Genomic DNA, 22,690 nt, shown 5'->3' on the forward strand with positions numbered 1-22,690 from the left:
CACCCTGTTAAAGATGTACCTGCCTGCAATACTGACCAGGAAAATAAGATTCATTAGGCAGAATCTCAAATATATATAAGAGGTTTGTTCCAAGACAAGTTTTGACTATCACTGAATGGGTGGTGTATGCAGGAAGCAGGTTGTGGCACTGAAAAACTGCCCAGTACATGAGCCCAACAGCTCGATGATAGTCAAAACTCGTCCTTGGAATAAGTCTAAAATAAATAATAATAAAATGAAACAGGAAAGCTACAAGCATTTATCCTTAGATCAAATGAAAACATTCTAATGATCCTTATTGTTCAACGCAATATTTCAAATAGAATGATGAGGAGTTCCATTAAGCAAGAGAAACAATTTGATCTTGTATGAATTATTAACTACCCATTACAATAAAAAAAGTAGTAGCTATCACAATAACAAAAAGCACAATGGAGCCAGTGAATGTGAAAGTGGTGTAAGTCAACTCCAGAGTTTAGAGATATTCAACAATTTGGCAGAAGTTCTACTACATTTCAGGTACGGAACAGCGGTTTTCTCTATTAAAACTAGTGACTTAAAAGCATATACAACTATTTGAAAGCATTCAAGTTAATCCACTTGATAATTAATTTTTTTTTTAATGAAAATCAAATTTAATGAGAACAGAAGACTTGCACTACTTTTACTCATAATGGCTCAATTTAAACTGTCCCTAATTGTTCATCCTGTCATTGCTCAGTTACGAAACAAAATATATTATCATGATCTATAACAAATAAAACTTCCTCTATAAATAAATAGTTTGCTTGCCTGATATTAAGGTGACACTGTACGCAGTATTGTCAGGAAGGTGTGAGACCAGTTCTTCAGTAGGCAAAATCTTGATATCTCCTGGACCTAACAGATAAATCTGAGTGACCTGGTTCACAGGAAGTCCAACAGCATAGCAAACCTTCCTCAACAGCTCCCCAGGTTTCAAAGAGGTCAAGTACACCACATTATAAACTCTGTCACGTGGGTCCACACAGACATATATAGTTAATTTGGGAGCAACGGTTCTGAAACAAACAAACAAATTATGTATGTCAACCAAACTTATACAACAAAATAGATCCAATTGAAATCCAAGTAATTTTATATCACATTAAATCAATACTTAAACAAAAAAATTGTTGGGCCTAGGACTGAAAGACCTAAGCAGTACAGAACAGTTTCTCTTTAGCTAACCTATGACAAAAAATCTCTTACATTATTTTAAAATGCTGAAATTAGCTATCCCACCATTTATGAAAAGTAAATCAAGATATTAAAGTTTAGGACTAACGATAACTTTCCCGACTGATAGAGACCCAGAATTAACAGTTGACTAACTCTTTACTGCAAAAGTGAACACCCAAATAATCCTACAATCAAAAGAGAAACTGATTTTAGACATGTCGTTAAGGACTTGAATATGCTTATCTCATAAACTACTTTTATAGCACATTAAATTAGCTATAATTTCAGCGCTATAGACATCTATTAGTTTCTGTGATATAGACTTCCCAAAATAAATTCACTAACTACTGATTTTAAAGTACATTTTTGAACATGAAATATTGCTCCATAAAAAAGTATATTACGGGTACTATTGAATATAAATAGCTCTTTTAAGGCTCATATTTTAGTAAATTTACTCCCCTTTAAATGATACTCTATTAGGGTTTTTAGTTTTGTAGGTAGTTTAAAGGAAATGGAGCTCCAATGAAAAATTGATTGTTTTTCAGCTGCCATTTGTGCAGGTAGAATAAGGGAGTCTCTTATTTCTAGCAGTAAAGATTCAAAAAAGTGCTATCAAAGTTTTTTATCAGATATGTCTATTTTTTTGCACGGGCTCTCGAATAGCAGAAGAATTCTCAGATCCAATGAACAACGACCCTTAAGGATTAGTTTTTTTTTCCATAAATGATTTTAGAATGAAGCAAAGGCAGAAACCTGCATTATTTTTGCATGAGCCCAATATAATCAAGGTTATTTATGATATATTACTACCTTCCTGTGAAAGGTGTGTCCTTGTCATGTCACTACCTCCCTACATCTAATCCACGACAAGTATGTGACGAAGTTTCCACGACTAAGTTTTTTATCTTCAAACCAACTGAATATAGAAGTAAAATGTTTCAATGCCCAACAAAATCAAATTAACAAACATTTTATAAGAGTTTCAAAAATTACCACTCAATTTGAGCAAACATAAAATCTACTTTGATGTTTAGAAAAACAGTTGAGATAGTTTTATTTTTTCTAAGAAATCAGATAAAAACTGACAGAAATTTATGTTTCTCTTATTTTGAAAGTAACATCCTCTATTAAATCCTTAAATCATTCTGCTACTAACCATATATTTTTCTTCAACCATATTCACTTTAAGACCTAATTCATCACCAAGTCTCCGGTAACACAAAATCAATTTATACCTATTTTTTAATTAATCTGAAAGCTAATAGTTCAAAAATCGTTGTATATCCATTTCTTACAATTATTTCTTTAATGATTATAATCCATTTATTATAAACAACCGCTTTTATTAATTCATCTTAAAAATTATTTGAATGAGAAAATGTTGCAAATAATGGAACAGAGTCATACTCTTTCACCACATTTTTTTTATAACTGTTAGTGTTTCTTGACAAAAATTCTTAAATATGACATTGGTTGGCAGAACAGATAATGTAATTTAAATAAATAAATTCTTTAATTATTCCGAGACGCATCCCTTGAGAATGACATTACAGAATTATTTGATGGGCTTTAGAGCCTTAGAGAGTAAAGAAAAAATAATTAATAAATAATAAAAACTAATTTTTAGGTCTTTAAACATATAAAATGTAAAATTATCATACTAACTTAACAAAAAATAAATATATATATATACATTTACAGAGAGATACTAATTATAAGTATAATAAAAATTAAAGAGTTAATACAAAAGTTTTTATATAGCTTGTATGTGGATTTGTAATGTCTATTTTAATTCTGTTGGAATTGAATGGTAATGAAATCGTGAAACTGTGATCGATCGAAGATATAGGATTTGAACCAACAAATAAAGATATGAGGATGTGGTTCAGTGTGTCAAATGCTTAGAAAAATGAAGTAGGATGTGAATAGTCAGTTTTTTTTTATTTTCAATGGTGATTTGGAGGTCATGGGTAATTTTAAGGAGGGTGGATAGTATTTATAACAAAAAAAAGGTATTATCAATGCTCAAAACTAAATCACTGAAAGATTAATAATAATGTATAAAATTTGGATAATAAGATATCATGTATTATAATTCTTATCAGAAAAAGTTCCCGTTACGTTTTTACTAATGTTGCATCAATGTTCATTCATGATACGAACAAACTGAACAAGCTTTCCATCAAATTAACATCCTACAGTAACTAGATTTGTGATAAGAATACAATTACCTGACATGAAGTGCATTAAATAGACGAATCCCATCAGAAAGACCACACAATTGAATAAGATCTTCACGAGAAAGACGAAGTAGATCAGCACCAGAATAAGAAGCTAAACTATTATGATGACCAGTATATCTGTTGGCCTGAAGCCAAAGCGATGTTTCAGCTGGGCCCCAATCAGCACGTGGGCTGCAATTTGTTTCAGTCTATGGAAAAAGAATTATTTAGTAGAATGCACAATGGAAAATATTACAATCTAAATTTAAATATCATTTAAGTATCAGTAATGAAGTAGAAACAGAAAAAAACATTAAATATAATTCTTTCGTAACAATTAATATAAAAAGCTAAAAAAAACTATACCAATTCCTCCATAAAACTGAGAATGTGAGTCAGGTATAACTTGATATACTCTGAGATTTTACTTTTAAGAGAAAGTATGATGATGTTAATTATAGCAATAATTATTATATAATTAAATAATAATTAATATTAAAAGGATTACTGAATAATGAACTTAGAGAAGATACTGATTAAATATAACTATCAAGATTCCACATACATTAAGGTTTAGCAATAGTTACAAGAACAAAACAGCAAATCTGGACCGGTGTGCTCATCATCATTTACAGGTCTCCTTTGAACAAAAATAATTGTTTGTTTCAAATTTGACTACTAATTTAATATTCATGATAACAAAACTTTCCCCTGCTATATTTCTAATTACTGGTAAGGTAAAAAAAAAAAGATTTTTATGAAAATTTCAAAAAAGTTATGACTAATGTCATCATAAAAAGAAACTTAAAAACATTCCATTTTATCCTTCATTTGGTAATATTTTATATTTATTACCAGAAACAATGAGAGATGGCCAATTATTTTTAATAAACAAAATTAAAGGTACTTTAACCCATTAGCGACTTGCGTTACCGTACAGTAACAGAACTAGAGTGGTATTTACAAATTAATTGCTACTATGTCATAAATCTTTTAGGGTCAACAATTGCATGGTAGGGTGTTATGAAACCTCCTCTTTAACCTAGTATCAAATGTAAGGTTCATTTGTCTATTGCATTCTTATGATACCTAATATTGTTTATGTGTTACTCTGAGATGGCCACACTACTTATCTCTCAGGACAAGTAAGTTTATAAATAATAGTAACGTTCAAATTTGCTAAAAAAATTTTGAACAATAGATTGCTAAAGGTTTTTCCTAAATGATGATGAAATTGTATCGTGTTTGATTTGATTAGGCCTTCTCTAGAGAGTTGTAAACATCGCTGTTACTGTACAGCATTGCTAACCGTTCAAGGAGCTTTTATTTAACATATTCTCGTGGTTATAAGATGACAAACTACAAGCACATTGATGAGAAACAGTTTAACAAACTCAACTTTGTGTAAGTAATTTTTATTAGTTAATTTTATTACTCAACAAGTCACAAGTCACTAATACAACAAGTCCATAGGAGGAACTGACCAAATGGACCAAAACATAGCTTACTACCGAATCAATATCCATAGGAAGAAAGGGTGGTAGCCAATTTTTACTTGGCTTCTAGATGTGGCTCTCCAAAACAGTTACTATATTTATGCCAAAAACCACAATGTTAACCAGCTAGATTACACAAGATAGTTAGTTAAAACATATTTGGCTAAATATGGAACAGAAAAAAAGGGCAGCGGAAGGCTTCATATACGAGCCTTCGACTTCAAGAGAGTCGGACAAAAAAGGTATGGAGGGACCCATCTTATAATATATAGTGAAGGCAAGAGAAGAGATGTGCTGGAGGGAGAGAACTGTAATTCCTCAGAAGTCACGAATGTGCGATACATGTACTGTCAGCTTATATATTTCCTCTTTTAAGCCATTCCATACCAGATCAACCAAAAGGTGATTAATTTTAAGATTATGGGTTTTTATAAATAAGGAGATTTACTTTTTGATATATAAATAACAGAAAATTAAAAAAAAAATTTTTTCATCCCAGGCAGATACCAACCTTAAATATGAAATTTCATTTTTGAATAAATCTTCATTTTTGACCCTTTCAGTTCACATACATACACACACACTATTTTGCAAGGCTTGGTTATTTGGACTCATGGGACCTTAAAGTATTGTTTTTGTTGAAAACTCAGATTCAAAATGTTTCACAATTGTTATACTTTCCTCATTAATATATAACATGTAGATAAGTAAAAGTAAAATCATTTTAGTCTGTAAGGTTGATGGAAACAGAATCCAAATAAACACTAATTGATAATATTTCCAACCTATATACCTGGACGTCAGAAGTAAACTGCACTATGTCATTCTAATCAACTTTTCTATAGAATAATTTAAATATAGTTTTTTCATTATAAATCATTAAATATTTTGTGATAAAATTTATTAGTAATGCAGTTGGATTAAATTTTATGCCAACAGATAGGGTGCTATGTGTGTATATATAGGCCAATACATAGCCATTGCTTATGATAGGATCCAGATAATAATTTAAGTGCATTGATGTAATTTTTGTAAGACAACACCAAATCAACATGGAACAATTGACCTCTAAGTTCCTGATATGTAAATAATATTCTATACCACAATGGATTCTGAACAAAATAAAAATAATTCCCAATAGTTTAACATTTTATACAAGATGTAATTTTTGTGTTTTGCTATTGCTGATTAATTCTGAAATATTATATTAATTAATATAATTAACATACAATTTAACAGGTGCAAGTACTTTCAAACATGTGACAAAAGAAACCTTAATTTTGATAAGAGTAAATTTTTAACATAATATGCCAAGTTTCGGAGATCGATCAGAACATGCAGTTGTTGAATAATATATTTTTTATTTTAACTGTCTTGGAGTCAAGTTAAAAATTTAAAACTCTATCTTTTTTTATTTCTTAAACAAAAAAGTTTTCATTAACACCAAGGTAAAATTGGTGTTTTTTATATTTCTGTTACTAATCAAATTATCAACTCTTAGAATTCATTATTCTGACCAACTTTTCCGCTCAAAGAGAACTCCCCAAAATACTAATTGTTTAACAAAGGTTTTCAGCTTTTTAGGATTAATGAAATTCTGATTGGATTACAATCTTTAAATTATTTATATAAGTAACATGGAAAACTAGTAAATTAAAAAAGGCTTACTTTTTAAAGTTAATAAGAAAATATTAAACTTATTTCTTATTCAAAAGTACGTAACTGATTAGAACAAGAAATAGAATACAAATAATTAAATTTAATGTAAATAAAAATAAAGGTAAATATTCATATACTTATATTCCTCAACCCTTGAGAAGTAAAACAATTAACTTTACCTCAGTATAGTTAAACGAATAAGAATGGAATCAAGCAAATTTAAAATCACTTGTAAAGTTATCTAAATCAAAGCAGTATTATTTGAGTGATAAATATTATTTCATCAATACTTTAATCTTGTTTTTGTTTTTTTAACACCACCAACAAAATGTCTGACTAACATTAAAAAATAATGATCAAAATAAATAGGCAAACAATTTTTATCCTGTGTTCACATCAATACTCAGAACAAAGAGTTAAAAATTTGCTGACAAACTAGTATGATTTTAAACAAATATAAAAATTACCTGAGCTGGACTATCAGGAGGAGAAATTATTTCCTGTTGAGGCGAAGGTTCTTCTTTAGGCACATTTGTAGAAGAAACTATAGGTCTGCATATATTCCTACAAAAAGCACACCAATAAACCATGAATATCAAGCATTTTGAATGCAATAATCAAATCATTCAAGGCATAATATAAGATGACCTTGGATTAAAGTGGTTGTGACAGCTACTACTTAAAACAAAGCGTTCAATTGAGTATTCTGGCAGTGTGTAGTAATTTTCACCTGATTAAATTCTTTAAGGAATAATGGTAGGCTGAAACCTACGCCCAACTGTGTCCCCATGCCAGAAAACTCAAACGTTAAATTTCAAATACATACTAACTCTTTAACTAAGTTTCTTGACACCAGTGATCTTCGATTGTCATTGGGAAGTTGCCTCAGATTAATAGCTCTAATCCTATGCTTTAAATGGGGTGAAAAATTAGCACAATAGTTAAACTGGTCTCTCATACACATGTTCTTGTTAAGTCTTTTAACAGCAAATTGTTTTCCTAGCAAACGCATTCGAAGGCGATTGCTAGAAGGTTGAATCAAACTATGATAAAAATCAGCACAAAGTTCTAAGTCACCAACAGTCATTGTAACAGTGTAAACAATCACATACATTTCTCAAAATAAATGTATGATGTATAATAGCACATAGAGGATGAGTAATTCCTGATCTATGCACAAACACAAAATTCAGTTGACTAGTTCAAATCACTGTCAAATCAGATAAACACTATGAAGGACCAGAAGCATATCTCCTCTTGGGCCAGATATAAACAACGGGGTCATAGTTACGTTTGAACAAACTAAGTCCACAGGGCCCACTTCTCTTTACGACCAAGGTGTTCAGCTGTAATAAAAACCTGTCGTCAGCTAATGTAGTCGTAGTGTGGAATTGTTTCGGTGCAGCTCGCAATGCAAAAGGATTCCATTTTGTGTTTGTATTGTAGAAGCATTGCCTGGATGACGATAATAACAGTTTAATAAGCGTTGGATGACGACGGATGATAACACTCATTCGTTAATTCGACTAAGAGATGCCGGAAAGCCCTACTATGTAATGTTAATTCTGTATCGGGAGGGGGAGGATGATACAGAAAGAGCAGGGAAGAGGGCAGTAAGAAGGCAGGCACTAGGACGACAGTAAGCGACCGATACGTGTAATGAACTGGCCAAATCCAGTCGAGACTGGCTCTAAACTGGTAAAGCTACGGCGGCCATCTTACTTCCCCCACTACTTCGCGCCTCAACATCTGTATCTTTCTCTTTTCTTTCAATTTAAACTCATTCATTTATCAGAAAAATAATTAGCGAATTAAAATGTTATCAGGAACAGTTTTGATTAATTCTTAACAGGAAACGCTAGCTGGGATTATGATCAGCTAGTGTGATTAATTACACTTGTAGTCTTTGTTGTTTACAAGTTTGCTACATTTAAGTAAGTTAATTTAGAATATACATGCACTTTATCTTTTAACGATTTCGCAGACTATAGAAGTAATTTATCATTAAGGAAACAAAGCAAACGACACTGATAAGCAAATGTAACTATCACAAAGGTTTTATTTGTGTAGAAATTAACAATGCACACAAAACAACATACAGAGCCAAATAAAAAAATAGGGTTCAATAAATAATAAATACAAAGATATAAATATAATTTTACACTCAGAAAGTTGAAGATAATACTACATTATAAACATATTGTTACATGTTTAAATTAAATGAATCATTAACTAATCAAATTACGAAGATTTATCTAAATTAATTCCGCATATCTAGTCAGGCGACTAATTGTGAGAATAAACCGGATAGCATATCCAGTTTTTCTATGTTTAAATACTACGAGATGATTAACAAACATTCAAAAACTGTTTTCGTTGATTCACTTGACAGATAAGCTCTTAAAATCAAATTTAAAGCTCGAGAAAATTAAAATTAAAACATTTTTCTAGAAAAAATCTAATATTCATGGATTTTTCTGGTTTTAAAATTCCTATCGGCTTTTGAATAGTACTAAAATCAAAACATCTGAATACTTAACCCATATGACTAGTTAGTAATATTAAAGGTTTTGATAAATTAAATAGACTTCTCAAAAACCATTTAAAGGTCCTTTTTAAATACTCTACGACGAAACTTTACTTGATGTTGTGTAAGATTGTAAGCTATACAGCTCTACACCACCCTTCCCATATTTATGTAAACAATACTAGACTGATATTAGATATATATGAAATAAAAGCCAGAACATCGTCATTAACTTATGAATTGCAATGACCGATGACAATTAAATGTGAACTGGAAGAAACAAGATTCAAACACGACCTTTTAAAAGTGGAAAAAAATCTAGCCAAGATGAGGCAAAATTTTATTAACTATCTATGAAGATAGATTTAATTTTTTTAAGAACAATTTATAGAGCAGAAATATCTAATTTCAATAAAAACATCAGTTTTGTTCACTTGAGGATACTAGTGTATTATCCAGTCAATAATTTCTGATTTTACACTATAACCCCATTCATACTTATATCAATTTATGGATGAAACCGGGGAGTATGGGAGATATGGAATACATCCAAGAAGATGGAATCCATGGGCCCTCTGAAACTATAAATTCGTTTTTGACTAAACGGTTGATCAGCTAATTTACACGTTTCATGTTCGGTGCCCCCAGGGAAGATTGTGTCAACTGATTTCACAAAGAGTTGGAGTGGTTTTACTCCTCCTTCCGTCGAAAATAATTCCTGACGTTCTTCCCATACCACGTAATCTAATCCCAACTCCAGGATAGATCTTCGATCTCATTCAATTCTATTACTCAGCTCATTCAGGAAACAACCGTTCTCAGCCTTCTGACTTGTTTACAACTGTCCACCGAACCGCAGCCCGTCCCTATTAAATTCCATTCCTTCTTTCATTCGTTGCTCCTTCTCACCTTCAAATCTTTAATCACACCCACTCCACCCAGTTCGTACCAAGAATAGATCAAGATAGAGGTTTTAGTTCTCAATTAAAATTTATAAATAGTTGAAGAGATTATTTTATTTTCACGTTCATACAAAATATTATTGGATGATTGGAATATTCATTTAAAATTTATAAATATGTAAACATTAATTGCTCTTATTTTTTTATTAATTATAATTAGTTTAAAAATATTATTTACGTGCTGAAATTTAATGATTTAATGAAAGGCACTGAAGCCCAAAGTTTAAAGTTTATCAAAGGTTCACCCTAAACTATAACTAATTACACAATCTTATAAGCCATAAGTAGTCGTCGGGATAAGACGTAAGTACCTACTCGAGCTATAAAGAAAAAGAATTAATAAGAAATCGGAGGAATTATATAATATTATAATTTATCCTAATTGAAAGGATAGTGGATTATGCTTTGACTGCCAACTTTCCCATACTCCTTTTAAAACATTTTCTCCGAAATTCTCTCAGTTTTTCAGGGAGGACTTCAAGTATAGATATTATTAAAACATAAATTATTCTTGATCCTCATTATTATTTATATTATTTCCTTTAGTTTCACTTACCTACAACAAAACAAAACCTGATCGTACAACATTAAAAGTAGAGTGAATCTGCCTAATTATGGTTCCTAGAAGAGCTATTTATGTAGCAAAGCAAAATTTCATAAAAAAATAAGTAGTTAGTGAATTTATTTTAGGAAATCTATATCTCAAGAATCATTAAACATACATATGAAGAATTAAAATTCAGATTAAAGCTAGTTTTATGTGCTATAAAGTAGTTTATCACGTTCATCTTCGTAGGAGTAATATTTTTCATGAAATTTACCAAAATAAATTCACGAGATGCTGATTTGGACAAAACTTTTGAATAATGAAAAACTATATCTCACGAACCATCGGATGCACACTATTTACGTTCAATAGTTCTCGAGATATAGCTTTTTAAAAAACTAAATTTTATAAAAATGTACTAACAATTAGAAGCTGCTTAATTTATTTTGAGAAATCTACATCTCAGGAACTATGTGACGAATAGATGTCTGCCAGCAATCAAATTAAAGCTAGTGTAATGCACTATAAAGTAGTGTATGACATTTATCTTCGTAGGAAAAGCATTTTTTATGATATTTGCATGTGAATATGAATTTTGCATATGAAATTTTGTTCGAACAACTAGAAATCAATTTTTAGCGAATATCATGGACACTATTTTATGAACTGGTTAACCTTTAAACTCAACCACAGCTATGGGAAACGTTTTTGTTGTTGGTCTCATCATAACAAGAATCTGAGATCATAACAAAAAAAGGTAATCCTTCTCGGCCGGCCCCACCCCACTAAGACCCCAAGGTAATATTGAGAAGTAAGTAACATATCAAATTGAAGAACAATCTTTGTAAAACAAAGAGAAAGATTTAATTTTAGAGTCCAAAAGATATTAAAAGAGGAATATAGTTAAGAATAATTTAATGTTGGCAACAATACTACATTCCTTGATCAAGTTGCTTTATCACGGACAATTAAAATCTTCCAAGATGAACAATTCCAATTTAACTTTTAAGGCTACTAAGACCCTTCAGAGGAGAAGTCCTCATCCAAAAATATAAAATTGGTATTGCTATTTGGTTGGGGGAACAAGTCCGGGAAGTGGGCCTCATGGCCCTTTTTGGCAACAGTAAACACTTTATTAGGACGGAATATGATATAATAGCTAAAAAATGGTTGGTAAAATATATTTAAACCTGTTGTTAGCTAGGTAGTGAACAAACAAAGAACTGAACAGGAACTCGATCGATTATGGATGGCCCAGATCCGACTGATGACCCCTCAGGCCTTCACCAGGATGGCTCGCGGAACTCAAATATAAAATTTTTAAAAAATGAAATTATTTCTAATTCCATTTATTTAAACTTGAAATTTTTCAGTTAAAAAAAAAAGAGAATAATATCCATCAAAAGTAGAATGTAAAATAATTATCGAAATCAATCAAGTAATAATTACTTTTTAAATAACAAAAACAAGCTATGACATGTGAGCTTTTTTTGGGCGAGGATAATGGAGCGCCTGTGTGGCAACGGTATGGGTTCGACTCCCACCGTATCAGTGAATATTGATTTCAGTTTCCGTGTAATACATCTTGATAATCCATATTTAATCGTGGGAAAAGTAACTTTGCAACCACTTGCCGGACCAGTGCGACTAACAATAAAAATAATAATTAAAAAATGTTTGATGTTAATTATTATAAAACAGCTCATGATTTAAAAAAAAAAAAAAAAGTGGTCGAAATTTACTTGAATAGTCTGAATGTAAAGCTGCCAACATGTCCATTATTGTTCTCTTCACTTTTTTCTATCCCGCAAAGTAACCCTGAGAGAACCGTTAATTAAATTTACATACATGATCTACGCTCAGTGAGCATCTGGCCTTAAGAGATAAAGAAAAGATTGATTGAAGGTATTATCATTATAAGCAGTCAGTAAAAATGTTGAGAAATACTTTCATAATCAACATTCTGAAATACCTTAAATCTTTCTACTAGGCTATAGCGAAATCTTAAATATCAAGTTACAAAAAAAATTATTTAATTTTTATAGTTCCTTCCATTAAAAACTCTCTAACCACTCAAACCCCCTAGTGTCTAATCTCTCATCCTCTTCCATTTCTGACAATCCTCCGAGGCGCCTGAAAAGAAAATGGCCACGAAACCAGCTAATGTAAAATGTCATTAGAGTGCTACCAATGGGTAGTAACTTAGATCAGATTTACTAAATGTATTATAATGTACAGTTGTAAATAGCAATAAATAAATATTTAAAAAAAAAATTATAGTATTGTTATAGTAAAATTTATTTTATTGTTATAGTAAACAAATAAATTGTATAAATAAATGCAATAGACAAAATGATAAAGACAAATATTTTACATTTTATTCAAGTGGTTCTTGAAAATCGACTAGTTTGAAAATCACCCGCATGTATAATATATCCTTTATTAGATTTTCGTAGAATAAAACAGGTTTTTATTTGCCATCTTACCACTTATATACATTAGAATATTGATAAAAAATATTATAAACAATAATTTTTATAATAATGACTAGTTCAATCATAACTGGTGAAAGAATAACATAACTCGATTTACTGATAAAATATCATAACAAAAGCATAAAGTTTATTTCGATAGGTAAATAAACCGTAAATCATAGAAATGTTGCTTGAGTTCGCTAAACTAGAGGCAAGGCTCAACCAGGCGCAATAAATTTCCATAAAAGGTATAAGAGTTGAGCGAGGCTGAGAAAGTAGGCTATGTGGGCAACGACCCGTATTTTAATAAAAGGGATACCATCTTTACGTAATACAATTCAGATGGTTCCCACCAGTTTCTGAGACTGTTTTTCCACGTAAGTTTCCTCAAAGGAGGTGGCTAGTACAAGAGCCCAAGAGGAGAAAAAAGGCAGTTATTTCACCCTAATTTCTGATTACTTTAATGAAAACTATGTATCATTATTAGTAAAAATTGACGAGTCTGCCAAGTATAGGTAGGGGTAATAAAAACAGGTGACTGTTTCAAACAATTAAAAGAAATTAATTTTTCATTCGGAGCCTTATATCTATAAAAATACCAACAACACTAGAAAACCTAAGAGAACGTCATTTAAAGTAGAGAAAATTTACTAAAATATGAGCCCCAATAGAACTATTTACGTTCAATAGTTCTCGAGATATAGCTTTTTAATTTTATAAAAATGTACTAACAATTAGTAGCTGCTTAATTTATTTTGAGAAATCTACATCTCAGGAACTATGAGACGAATAGATGTCTATTAGCACTCAAATTAAAGCTAGTTTAATATACTATAAAGTAGTTAATAACCTTTTTTACTATTTTAACGTAAATTTAACTAGCTTTAATTTGAGAGCTCGCAGACATCTGTACGTCTTATAGTTTCTGAAATAAAGTTTTTCATAAATCAAACTTATTGTCCGGACAACTATAAATCAATTTATGTTGACAAATATCACTAAAACTACTATTCCTACGAAGATAAAGGTCATAAACTACTTTATAGTATGTTAAAATAGCTTTAATTTATGTGCTAATAGACATCTATACGCCACATAGTTCCTGAGATATAGATTTCTCAAAATAAATTAACTAACTACTGATATTTCAGTACGTTCCATACAACATTTTTATGAAATGTTGCTTTTTAAAAAGCCTATATCTCGAGAACCATTGAAAGTAAATATATCTATCAGGGCTAATATTCCAGCACATTTATTCTACTTTAAGTAATGTTCTCTTAGGTTTTCTAGTGTTGTTAGTAATTTTAAATATAGAGCTCTGAATGAAAAATTAATTTTTTTTAACGTTTTGAAACAGCCGCCATTTTTTATTCCCCCTACCTATACTTGGCAGACTCAAGGACTAGTTGGTATATGGTATATACATGGTTTTCATTAAAGTAATCAGAAATTAAAACTCTAAAACCTCAAAATTGTTACGAATCATCATAAGCTAATGAAACCAACTGTCACTATATACATTATATCAACATAAAGCTCACCTTACACGACCAATATTATTGACGCGGTATATACAAGTATAACACAGGGGTCAGTATTATACCTACAATATACCCCTAAAACAGTCAATATATCGACGAAATTCCATATTGGCCGCGTACGAGGACCTCAAGTAAAAATGTAAATAGATACTAATAGATCCACTGTCATCCATGTCACTTAAGCAGGGTATGAAATATAATAAAATATGGTTTTTAGTAATTTGAGCTCTAATTACTTCAAAACACTGATGGGACATTACTGAGTATCTTAAGACATCGTATTTAAAAATCGGTTAAGTAGTTCGCACAAAATGGCGCCCATAACATGAGAAGGTTGTGTGATACTCCAATTACCTTCCATGTGGCTTCGCCGAAGTCGAGTAAAAAACTAATAAAATACGACGAAATCGCTAATTACCCAAACACCAGACAACATTATTTCTATTTAAAAAAAAATGTTGTTTATCCCGGGTCCTTGTTCGAGCCATGGACAATAAAATACATGCGGTCAATAGGAGAGTGAGGGCATGGTTCATCTTTATCCCGTCCTAAAGGGCTCAGTCTTATCTTATGGAATCTGCACTGAGTCTTATCTCCTCTAAAGTTATTATTATGTAATAAAAATACACGGTATTAAGTTAATTATACTAATTATTAGCTATATTAACCCTCTGAGTACCGTGGGTACCTTTTAGAACCCCACAGATTTCTAATTTTTGAAATAACATCCGAATAAATCATTTGATACTGTAATGTTCAATGAATTTCAGCATGAAACTATCAGGAATATTTAGAAACGAAACCAGAGAGATTCTAGGAACTTTTTGGATAGAATATTTAGTGATTTTTCATTTCACAAAAAATTGTGGAATCGATACTATTATCGATATTGAAATGCATACTACTATTAACAGTTGAATCTATAATATCAGTAATTTTCTATTATATTTTGTTATGTTTGTATATTTTAAATAAATGATCAAGTTATCTTTGTGGTGACTGAAATATGAAGCTAAAATTATCTCGTAACGATAACACATCGAGTAACTTGATAGGGATTTTTAGCTTACTTACTTTATCTACTCTATTTTTTATTTCATATAAATTACTATTTTCCATAAATGCATAAATTATACATATTTTTATTAAGGGATTAGTTATTAATTAACAAAAATACATTATGTATGTTACTTACTTTGAAGGAAGCAATATTGTTGTTAATATTATTACTCAACGTTGTAACCTTTAATTTATTACTTAATTTTAGAATATTTTATGTAGTTAAAAAAATTCAACTTTTTTTTAATTACTACAGAACTATTATCATTGACCTCTTCTATGCAGTTAAAACTGATCATACTTAAATTCTTGTGTACATGATTATAATTAGGATGTAAGCAACTAACATTAGGTTACAAGCATTGTTGCGATAAATTTTAACAAATAAGTGACAGTGATAAAATTTTAATTTTTGTTTTACTGTGAAAATTCACTAGTTGGGTAATTCGACATAATCTAGGATATGCTTACTAACAAAAAAATATGTTTACCTAATGTTTTAATGTTTTATAGAGAAATTGTTGAATTGACCTGGGCAAAATGGTTGTGTTTTTAAATTATTTAGTTCTAAAATTGTATTAAAGTAAGATAAATTATAAATAATATTGTTAATTATTTTGAATTTTTGAGGATCATAGATGTAATAAAAGCTGTTTTGAAATAGATTGTCCCTGAGGATAGCCGAATTGGCCGAAACGTCAGACTTATAAAAATAATAAAATGTTTTGAGACTATAATGGATAAAATTTAAATTTATTTATTAAAGAACTAAGATTAGCTTCTTTGCTATGGTATATTTATGGACTTCATAGTGAATTTTTTTTATTTGCACCTGTAAATGTACTTTACAACCAGCAAATGAGATGTCCTATCCAGGCATGGCATGAGGGAGATAGCACCCAATGGTGCATCCTCCTGACATTAAGTTCATCGTGAATTTGGATAGAAGTAATTATTTTGAAAACACGTAGATCATAATATTATCGTTTATTGGCGTTGCTAATTCGTTTTCTTAGTTAAATTTATAATAATTGTTGATGAAATAGTCATAAATCATATAGACATAAATACTGTGTAAATGAAAAAAATATCGAGAGTAAATTATCGATATCTCGATATCATAAATAAAATATTCACGCCATATCTAATATCGATAATGTTATATTTGATATCGATATAATATCTAGTACCAAAATTCTAATATTTAATTTCAACGAAAAAATATCTAATATCGAAGATAAAATGTCAATATTTCAATAAAACCAACACTAGTACCCTTTTTAGTTTTTTTAATGTCGAATCTGCCATTTAATACTTTTAATTTAATTGTTCATATCTTCTTAAATACTAAGTTATATTAGTAAAATTTTAAAACCCAAATTTCGTTATTTCGAAAAATCCGACAGAAATATATTTATTTTAACAAATCGATTTATTTCCTGACACCGCTAAGCCTTAGGTCGTCTCACCTGCAGGAGAGTACCAACTAAAGTAGGGACACACCTCTCTTCACTATACTCCTTTAAGAGTGGCTCTTCCTTTATTTACTTACCGTGTTCCTCGAGGTCAGCGGTTCCCAAACAGGGTGCCCCAAGCACCTCTTTCTCCACTTTCTCAAAAAAAAAATTAAAATTACAATCATAAATATTTAGTACCTTCCAGCATTTACTTCGCACTGTTTTCCCTAATTCTCCTACACAATTAACCACTCTAAAGATAATAGTCACCACATTTTTAGTTTTTTTTTTAGCTCGACAAGGGTGATGTCGCTTTTTTTTTAACCCAACAAGGGTGACGCGAAATGTTTGGGAACCGCTACTCTAGGTAATAATATCTACTCTGTAGTGCTAGACTGGGACGAGGTAGAAAATTTATTTGTTATGTTCTATCACCGTAGGGATAGATCTTAGGATCAGGAAGTATTGGTTCCTTGGGGCTGATCCATTTCACGGAGACAAAAATAATACCGGTGGGTTATGGTTTGAAAATTGAACGCATTTAGAGTTACCTAAAGGCAATTGACCTCTCAAGACAGAGAGGAGAGAAGGGAGTTATGGAACCCTCCCATGTAATGTCCATGAAACGTCTGGATACAGAAACCACGCTGTTGAGCAGTAAAGAGTTCGAACGCCAATAAAGTTAGTCGTTCCGTAACGTCAGTCCTCTTGGCGTTTTCGCGTGTCTCTTCAGTCGTCAATAAAAAATAATTATCACTCCTTTTCGTACGCCCCACAGACAAATTTCTTGTTAATTTCGGACACATTGTTAAGAATAAATATTTTTTCTTAGAATTTTGTGTTTCTAATATATTTAACTTTTGAATAGCCCATATCATTTCCTTTATTTATTGAATAATCAAACCTCCACATCTTTGTAATCAAATAAATAGGCAGGTATTGATTAACATTATAAACAGTAGTAAAGCCAATATACCAATGTAATTTCATTCTACTATCTGAAAATTTGTAAACGCTCGCCAGATAAAAATCTCACTATATGAACCATGTAATTATTCTTAAGGGACATATGTCCCAGAATAAAGTTATTTTTTTATTTCATTTCATTTCATCCTTTCCGAAAACTCTGAAACATTTCTGACGAACCTTATTCGGTACATGATTAAATCGTTTTTAAAATAATTACCGAACAAAATTTGATGGTGCTTTAAAACCATCAAAAGATTACAATAGGAGAGCTTACGTCACGTGATAGTATGTTCCTACCCTGACTCCCGGCTGTTTCAGTCAGTTTACCTGGTAACAATTGTATCTAGAAAAAAATGCCTGGTATGACCATTAACCAAACAATTATGGAATTAACATTAATTAAAATATAACACATATCCAGGTAAAAATGACTGAAAAATCAAAACTGCCTAATCATTGTTCATTGAAAAACGAGAGCCATTCCTAAGCGATAAATCTTGTTTGGGCATCAAGGCTGCGTCGCGCTTCCTCTGACGTTGTTGCATGAGAAATAATATAACTACATTAATCACGAAATAAAAACCGACGATTTCATTCTACAACCAGTTGTAGTACAAGACAAGGGGCAAAGACACACACCTTTAATAATCTTTTGGGAATTTTTAGCGTGAATGTTATATCGCTTTTTCTTAAGAGTCCATCATGATCTATTATTTGGCTTTCTACAGCAATTATTTTATTCCACTAATTTAGAGTTTTTCCTCCTAAAAATATGATTAAAATTCTTGCAGTCATTTTTAATAATACAATAACATTCAAATCATATTTTTAGATCAAACATATGGGTGTTAAAAATACTAAAATATGAACTTTTAACTTGCAATTTTCGTTAATTTATATTCAAAATGGTTCATTGCGTTTTGAGAAAATTAAATCACATTTCTTTAAACAGAAAATGATTTTTTTTTTTTAATATATTAGTTTTAATAGATAACAATGAGTCGTTTATTTATAAAAACTACACAAATATAGTTGACCTTTAATGGTTTATGTAGGCAGTGTTTTGAAATAAAGAACCCAATTAGAGTACTACTGTACCATCTTGTTTCATTTAAAGAATAATTTTATTGAACTTTAACGACACAATATTTTGTATTTATTACTTATTTAATAAATTCAAAGATAAATAAATCTGTACTGCTACAACCAATAAAGGGTCAGGGATGGAATACTTTATAAGGAAGTGATAATAGTAACTACTAACGGTTGTGCAAGGAGGTGAATTGGTCAGAATCACGTTCGACCACCAGATTTTTCCCCAATTAAGGGTATGCACTTTATAGGACTGTGTGGGCCTCGGAGGACTCCAGAATCCACTAGTGAAAATTATCATATATTTTCTTCGTTAGGTACTACTAGGTACTAGCGGAATCATTTAAATCATCCGATGATAAAAAAACTTTCATTTTTTTTTATTTTGTTTGTCTTAACTGATTGGAAATAAGCATTGTAATTAATACATATAAAAAAAAGTGTTAATAGTACAAGGAATGAACTAAACTGCACCCAACATACATGCAAAGCATTTCTTTAAAAAAAAGAACTTAAGCTCTAGTTTTCTTTGATTAATGAATTATACTTATTATTGTTTCGGAGCGCCACTTTCTCCCGAGCATTCGGATCCGAGATATAGATCGCATGATCTCATCATAAAAAAAAATAAAACCTGTTTGCACTGCCAGAGCTGGTCGGCTACAGAGAACCGGACCCAGCCGGCTCAGCGCAACTAATCAAACATATAGCTTTCTGGTTTCGCTCGGGTGCAGTACGCTGGCTGCATGCCTAATTATAGCCCCATCTCTTCGTTTTTAATATTAAATTAAAATAGTGATCTTAGAGGAAAGGTATTATAAATTAGCGGTTATTTCCGAAAACTACACATTAATAAGTGTAAACAAATATTTTCAAACGCAACTATTAATAAATATCCATAAACCTATCTCATCAAAAAAGATAAAGACCATATTCATTTCAAGAACTAAATTTAATAAAGAGATTATTGCATTATTATCAAAAAATTTCAAAAGAAAAAACTTGGCAGGAACATGAACAATTCTTCTGTAAGGTTCTTTATCATTTAATATAACAACCTTGGTGAACTCACTGGTTTTACTAACTGACTTTCCACATTTTTTTTTTTTATTTTGAACTAAGGTTTAACGGGTCCACACAAAAAAATAAAATAAATCGAGCAACATTCATAAAGTGACTTACAACTATAAATATACACTAAGTTATTCGATTAAAAAAAATTAAAGCCACATTAATTTTTTTTTTTTTTTTTTATCGTATAGTAAATTTTTTTTATTTGGAAAAATTAACATCAAAGTATGAATGACTTAACGGCAAGGAAGGAAAAAAAAATTATAATTTCAACTCAGCAAAAATATTCGATTAACAAAACTCCCCTCTCTCCCATTCCCCGAAAAAAATAGGTCATTGATAATCAGCAAATATTAATTAAGTTTTTGATGAACTATACTGGCGTGATTATAAATTGTACTAACTGGCTATTGATCATTTTTGAATAATGGAAGTTTAACTTTTTGTAATAGTATTTTTTTTTTTATTCGCTTAAGATCTTCTTTGATATGCTATCGATCATAGGAGTTATGCACCCATATGGATCGTGAAGCCCGGTGTAAAGATGTCCCTTAGCCCAGTCCAGGCCTAATTACATGTCAAATAAATTATAAGATGCTATTTTAGAATTAAAGCTAGCTAGAAAAAAATTAGTATAACATTTGCCAAGAAATTATACTGAAGGCTTGTTGGCCATTTCAATTAACAACTAAATTCTAATTATTCGCTAACGAGCGAACATTTATTAGCGTTAATACTGGATTAAGCCGGTACCTATTGGACTGTATATTTTAGGAAGATATTGTCCGCTTGAAAATAGACTATATTAAGCGATGACAGTGAGCGAGTAAAATTAAGTACACAATCGCTACGCTTCGCTTTAATCCTAAAAGAAGTGGTATTTAGATATTTTAGGATAATATTGTTTACCACTTACAAAAGGATAGTATTGCTATCACGCCAAAACGTTATCATAATACTTTCATTTTATTTACGAAATAAATAATTGGATGAGGAAATCATTAGGGGTATTCATGATTTTTAGTTTAACATGTTAAAGCGTGTTAAATGGGAAAACATATTAAATGGAGAAATGTTTTCTTCTTTTACCATTTTAAAACGATATAACATATAACATGGTTGAGAGACTGTTATTAGGTGTGTTAAAAGGAGAATGACGTCACGCAACAGACTAGCTGAGCTCAACACCATTTTGTTAGTCGTGTTGTTTTGTTTGTTGCTCCTTTTTTTTTTTTTTGTTGTTATTGTTTTTTTAATTACTAATGCAGTGGTTGATGATAATAATAATAATAATAATAATGAATCAAAACATAGAAGTAAACAATGACATGGAGTTTTAGAAGGAAAGGATGTAAAACAAGTTGCTCAGAAAATCCGCTAGGAGCTCTTATGCATTTAACATGACTTAAAATAGGACTGCTCACAATCCTCTACTTATAATATTTAACATGGTAAAACATTTTACATTTAACACAACATCATGAATACCCCTACTGTTACTAAGTCTGTTAAATGGAGAATGAGGTCACGCAACAGACTAGCTGAGCTCGTCACCGTTTTGTTTTTTGTTTCAGATTACTTGCTCGTAGTTTGTGTTCTGATTATGTTATTATTGTTTCGGATGTTTTTAAAACTAATAAAGCAATGGCTGACAATAATAATAATAATGTAATGACAGTTGTCAATTAGCTCATCTTGATTCTCTTCCTTACAAGTCAGAAGATCAACAAGGCCAAACTTTCACACAACTCCTACTTTTCACTTACTTTATGCATATTGCAATAAATTACTTTAATCAAAACTTATTAGTGAAAAATAACAAAAAGTTTCGGAGGGAAAGGTTATCAAACAAGTTGCTCATAAAATCCGCTAGGAGCTCTTATGCATTTAAAATTTAACATGACTTTAAATAGGGCTGCTCACTATCCTATACTTATAACATTTTACATTTAAGACAGAATCATGAATATCCCTATTGTGTAAAAATATCTCCATGATTTACAACAGAATAATTTTTAAAAAAATATTTGTATTGTTTTAAAATATGATACAATATCTATTCTGGGGACAGATTATCTCTCAGGAATAATAGGTACAGTTTAAGAGTTAAATGGATTTAAATTTAGCTTCACTTCAATGAACTTCGATTTCATTTAAAACAAAATATAAGATACTGAAGATTTATGAAATAAAAATTATAATATTTTTAAATTGAATAAAACTTAAAAATTCCTTTATCGTTTTAGGGCAGTAGAAGGGTGAAAAAAAAAATAAGTGAATAATTCAGGATTTTACAAAAATAAAACCTTGCTTACGTTAGCGGATTGAAAGCCCCATTCAAATAGTTTTAACATAACGAATATAAAAGAAAAAAAGCCCACATTTTGAAACTTCTTTTCGATTTTCCA

At 30.5% G+C, this 22,690-nt stretch overlaps 1 protein-coding gene across 1 annotated transcript in view; it reads right to left on the reverse strand.

The window, feature by feature from the left end:
- gem (gemini) overlaps nt 1–22,690 on the reverse strand; it is a gene marked incomplete in the record, with an annotated part of 67,864 nt that overhangs the window by 2,720 nt on the left and 42,454 nt on the right. The window contains 3 exon segments of the mRNA XM_067044761.1: nt 793–1,040; nt 3,435–3,634; nt 7,048–7,144. Coding sequence (XP_066900862.1) covers nt 793–1,040; nt 3,435–3,634; nt 7,048–7,144 — 545 coding nt within the window.

This window comes from Halyomorpha halys, unplaced genomic scaffold, assembly GCF_000696795.3.
Source record: "Halyomorpha halys isolate HHAL.00 unplaced genomic scaffold, Hhal_1.1 Scaffold37.1, whole genome shotgun sequence".
Taxonomy (NCBI): Eukaryota; Metazoa; Arthropoda; class Insecta; order Hemiptera; family Pentatomidae; genus Halyomorpha; species Halyomorpha halys.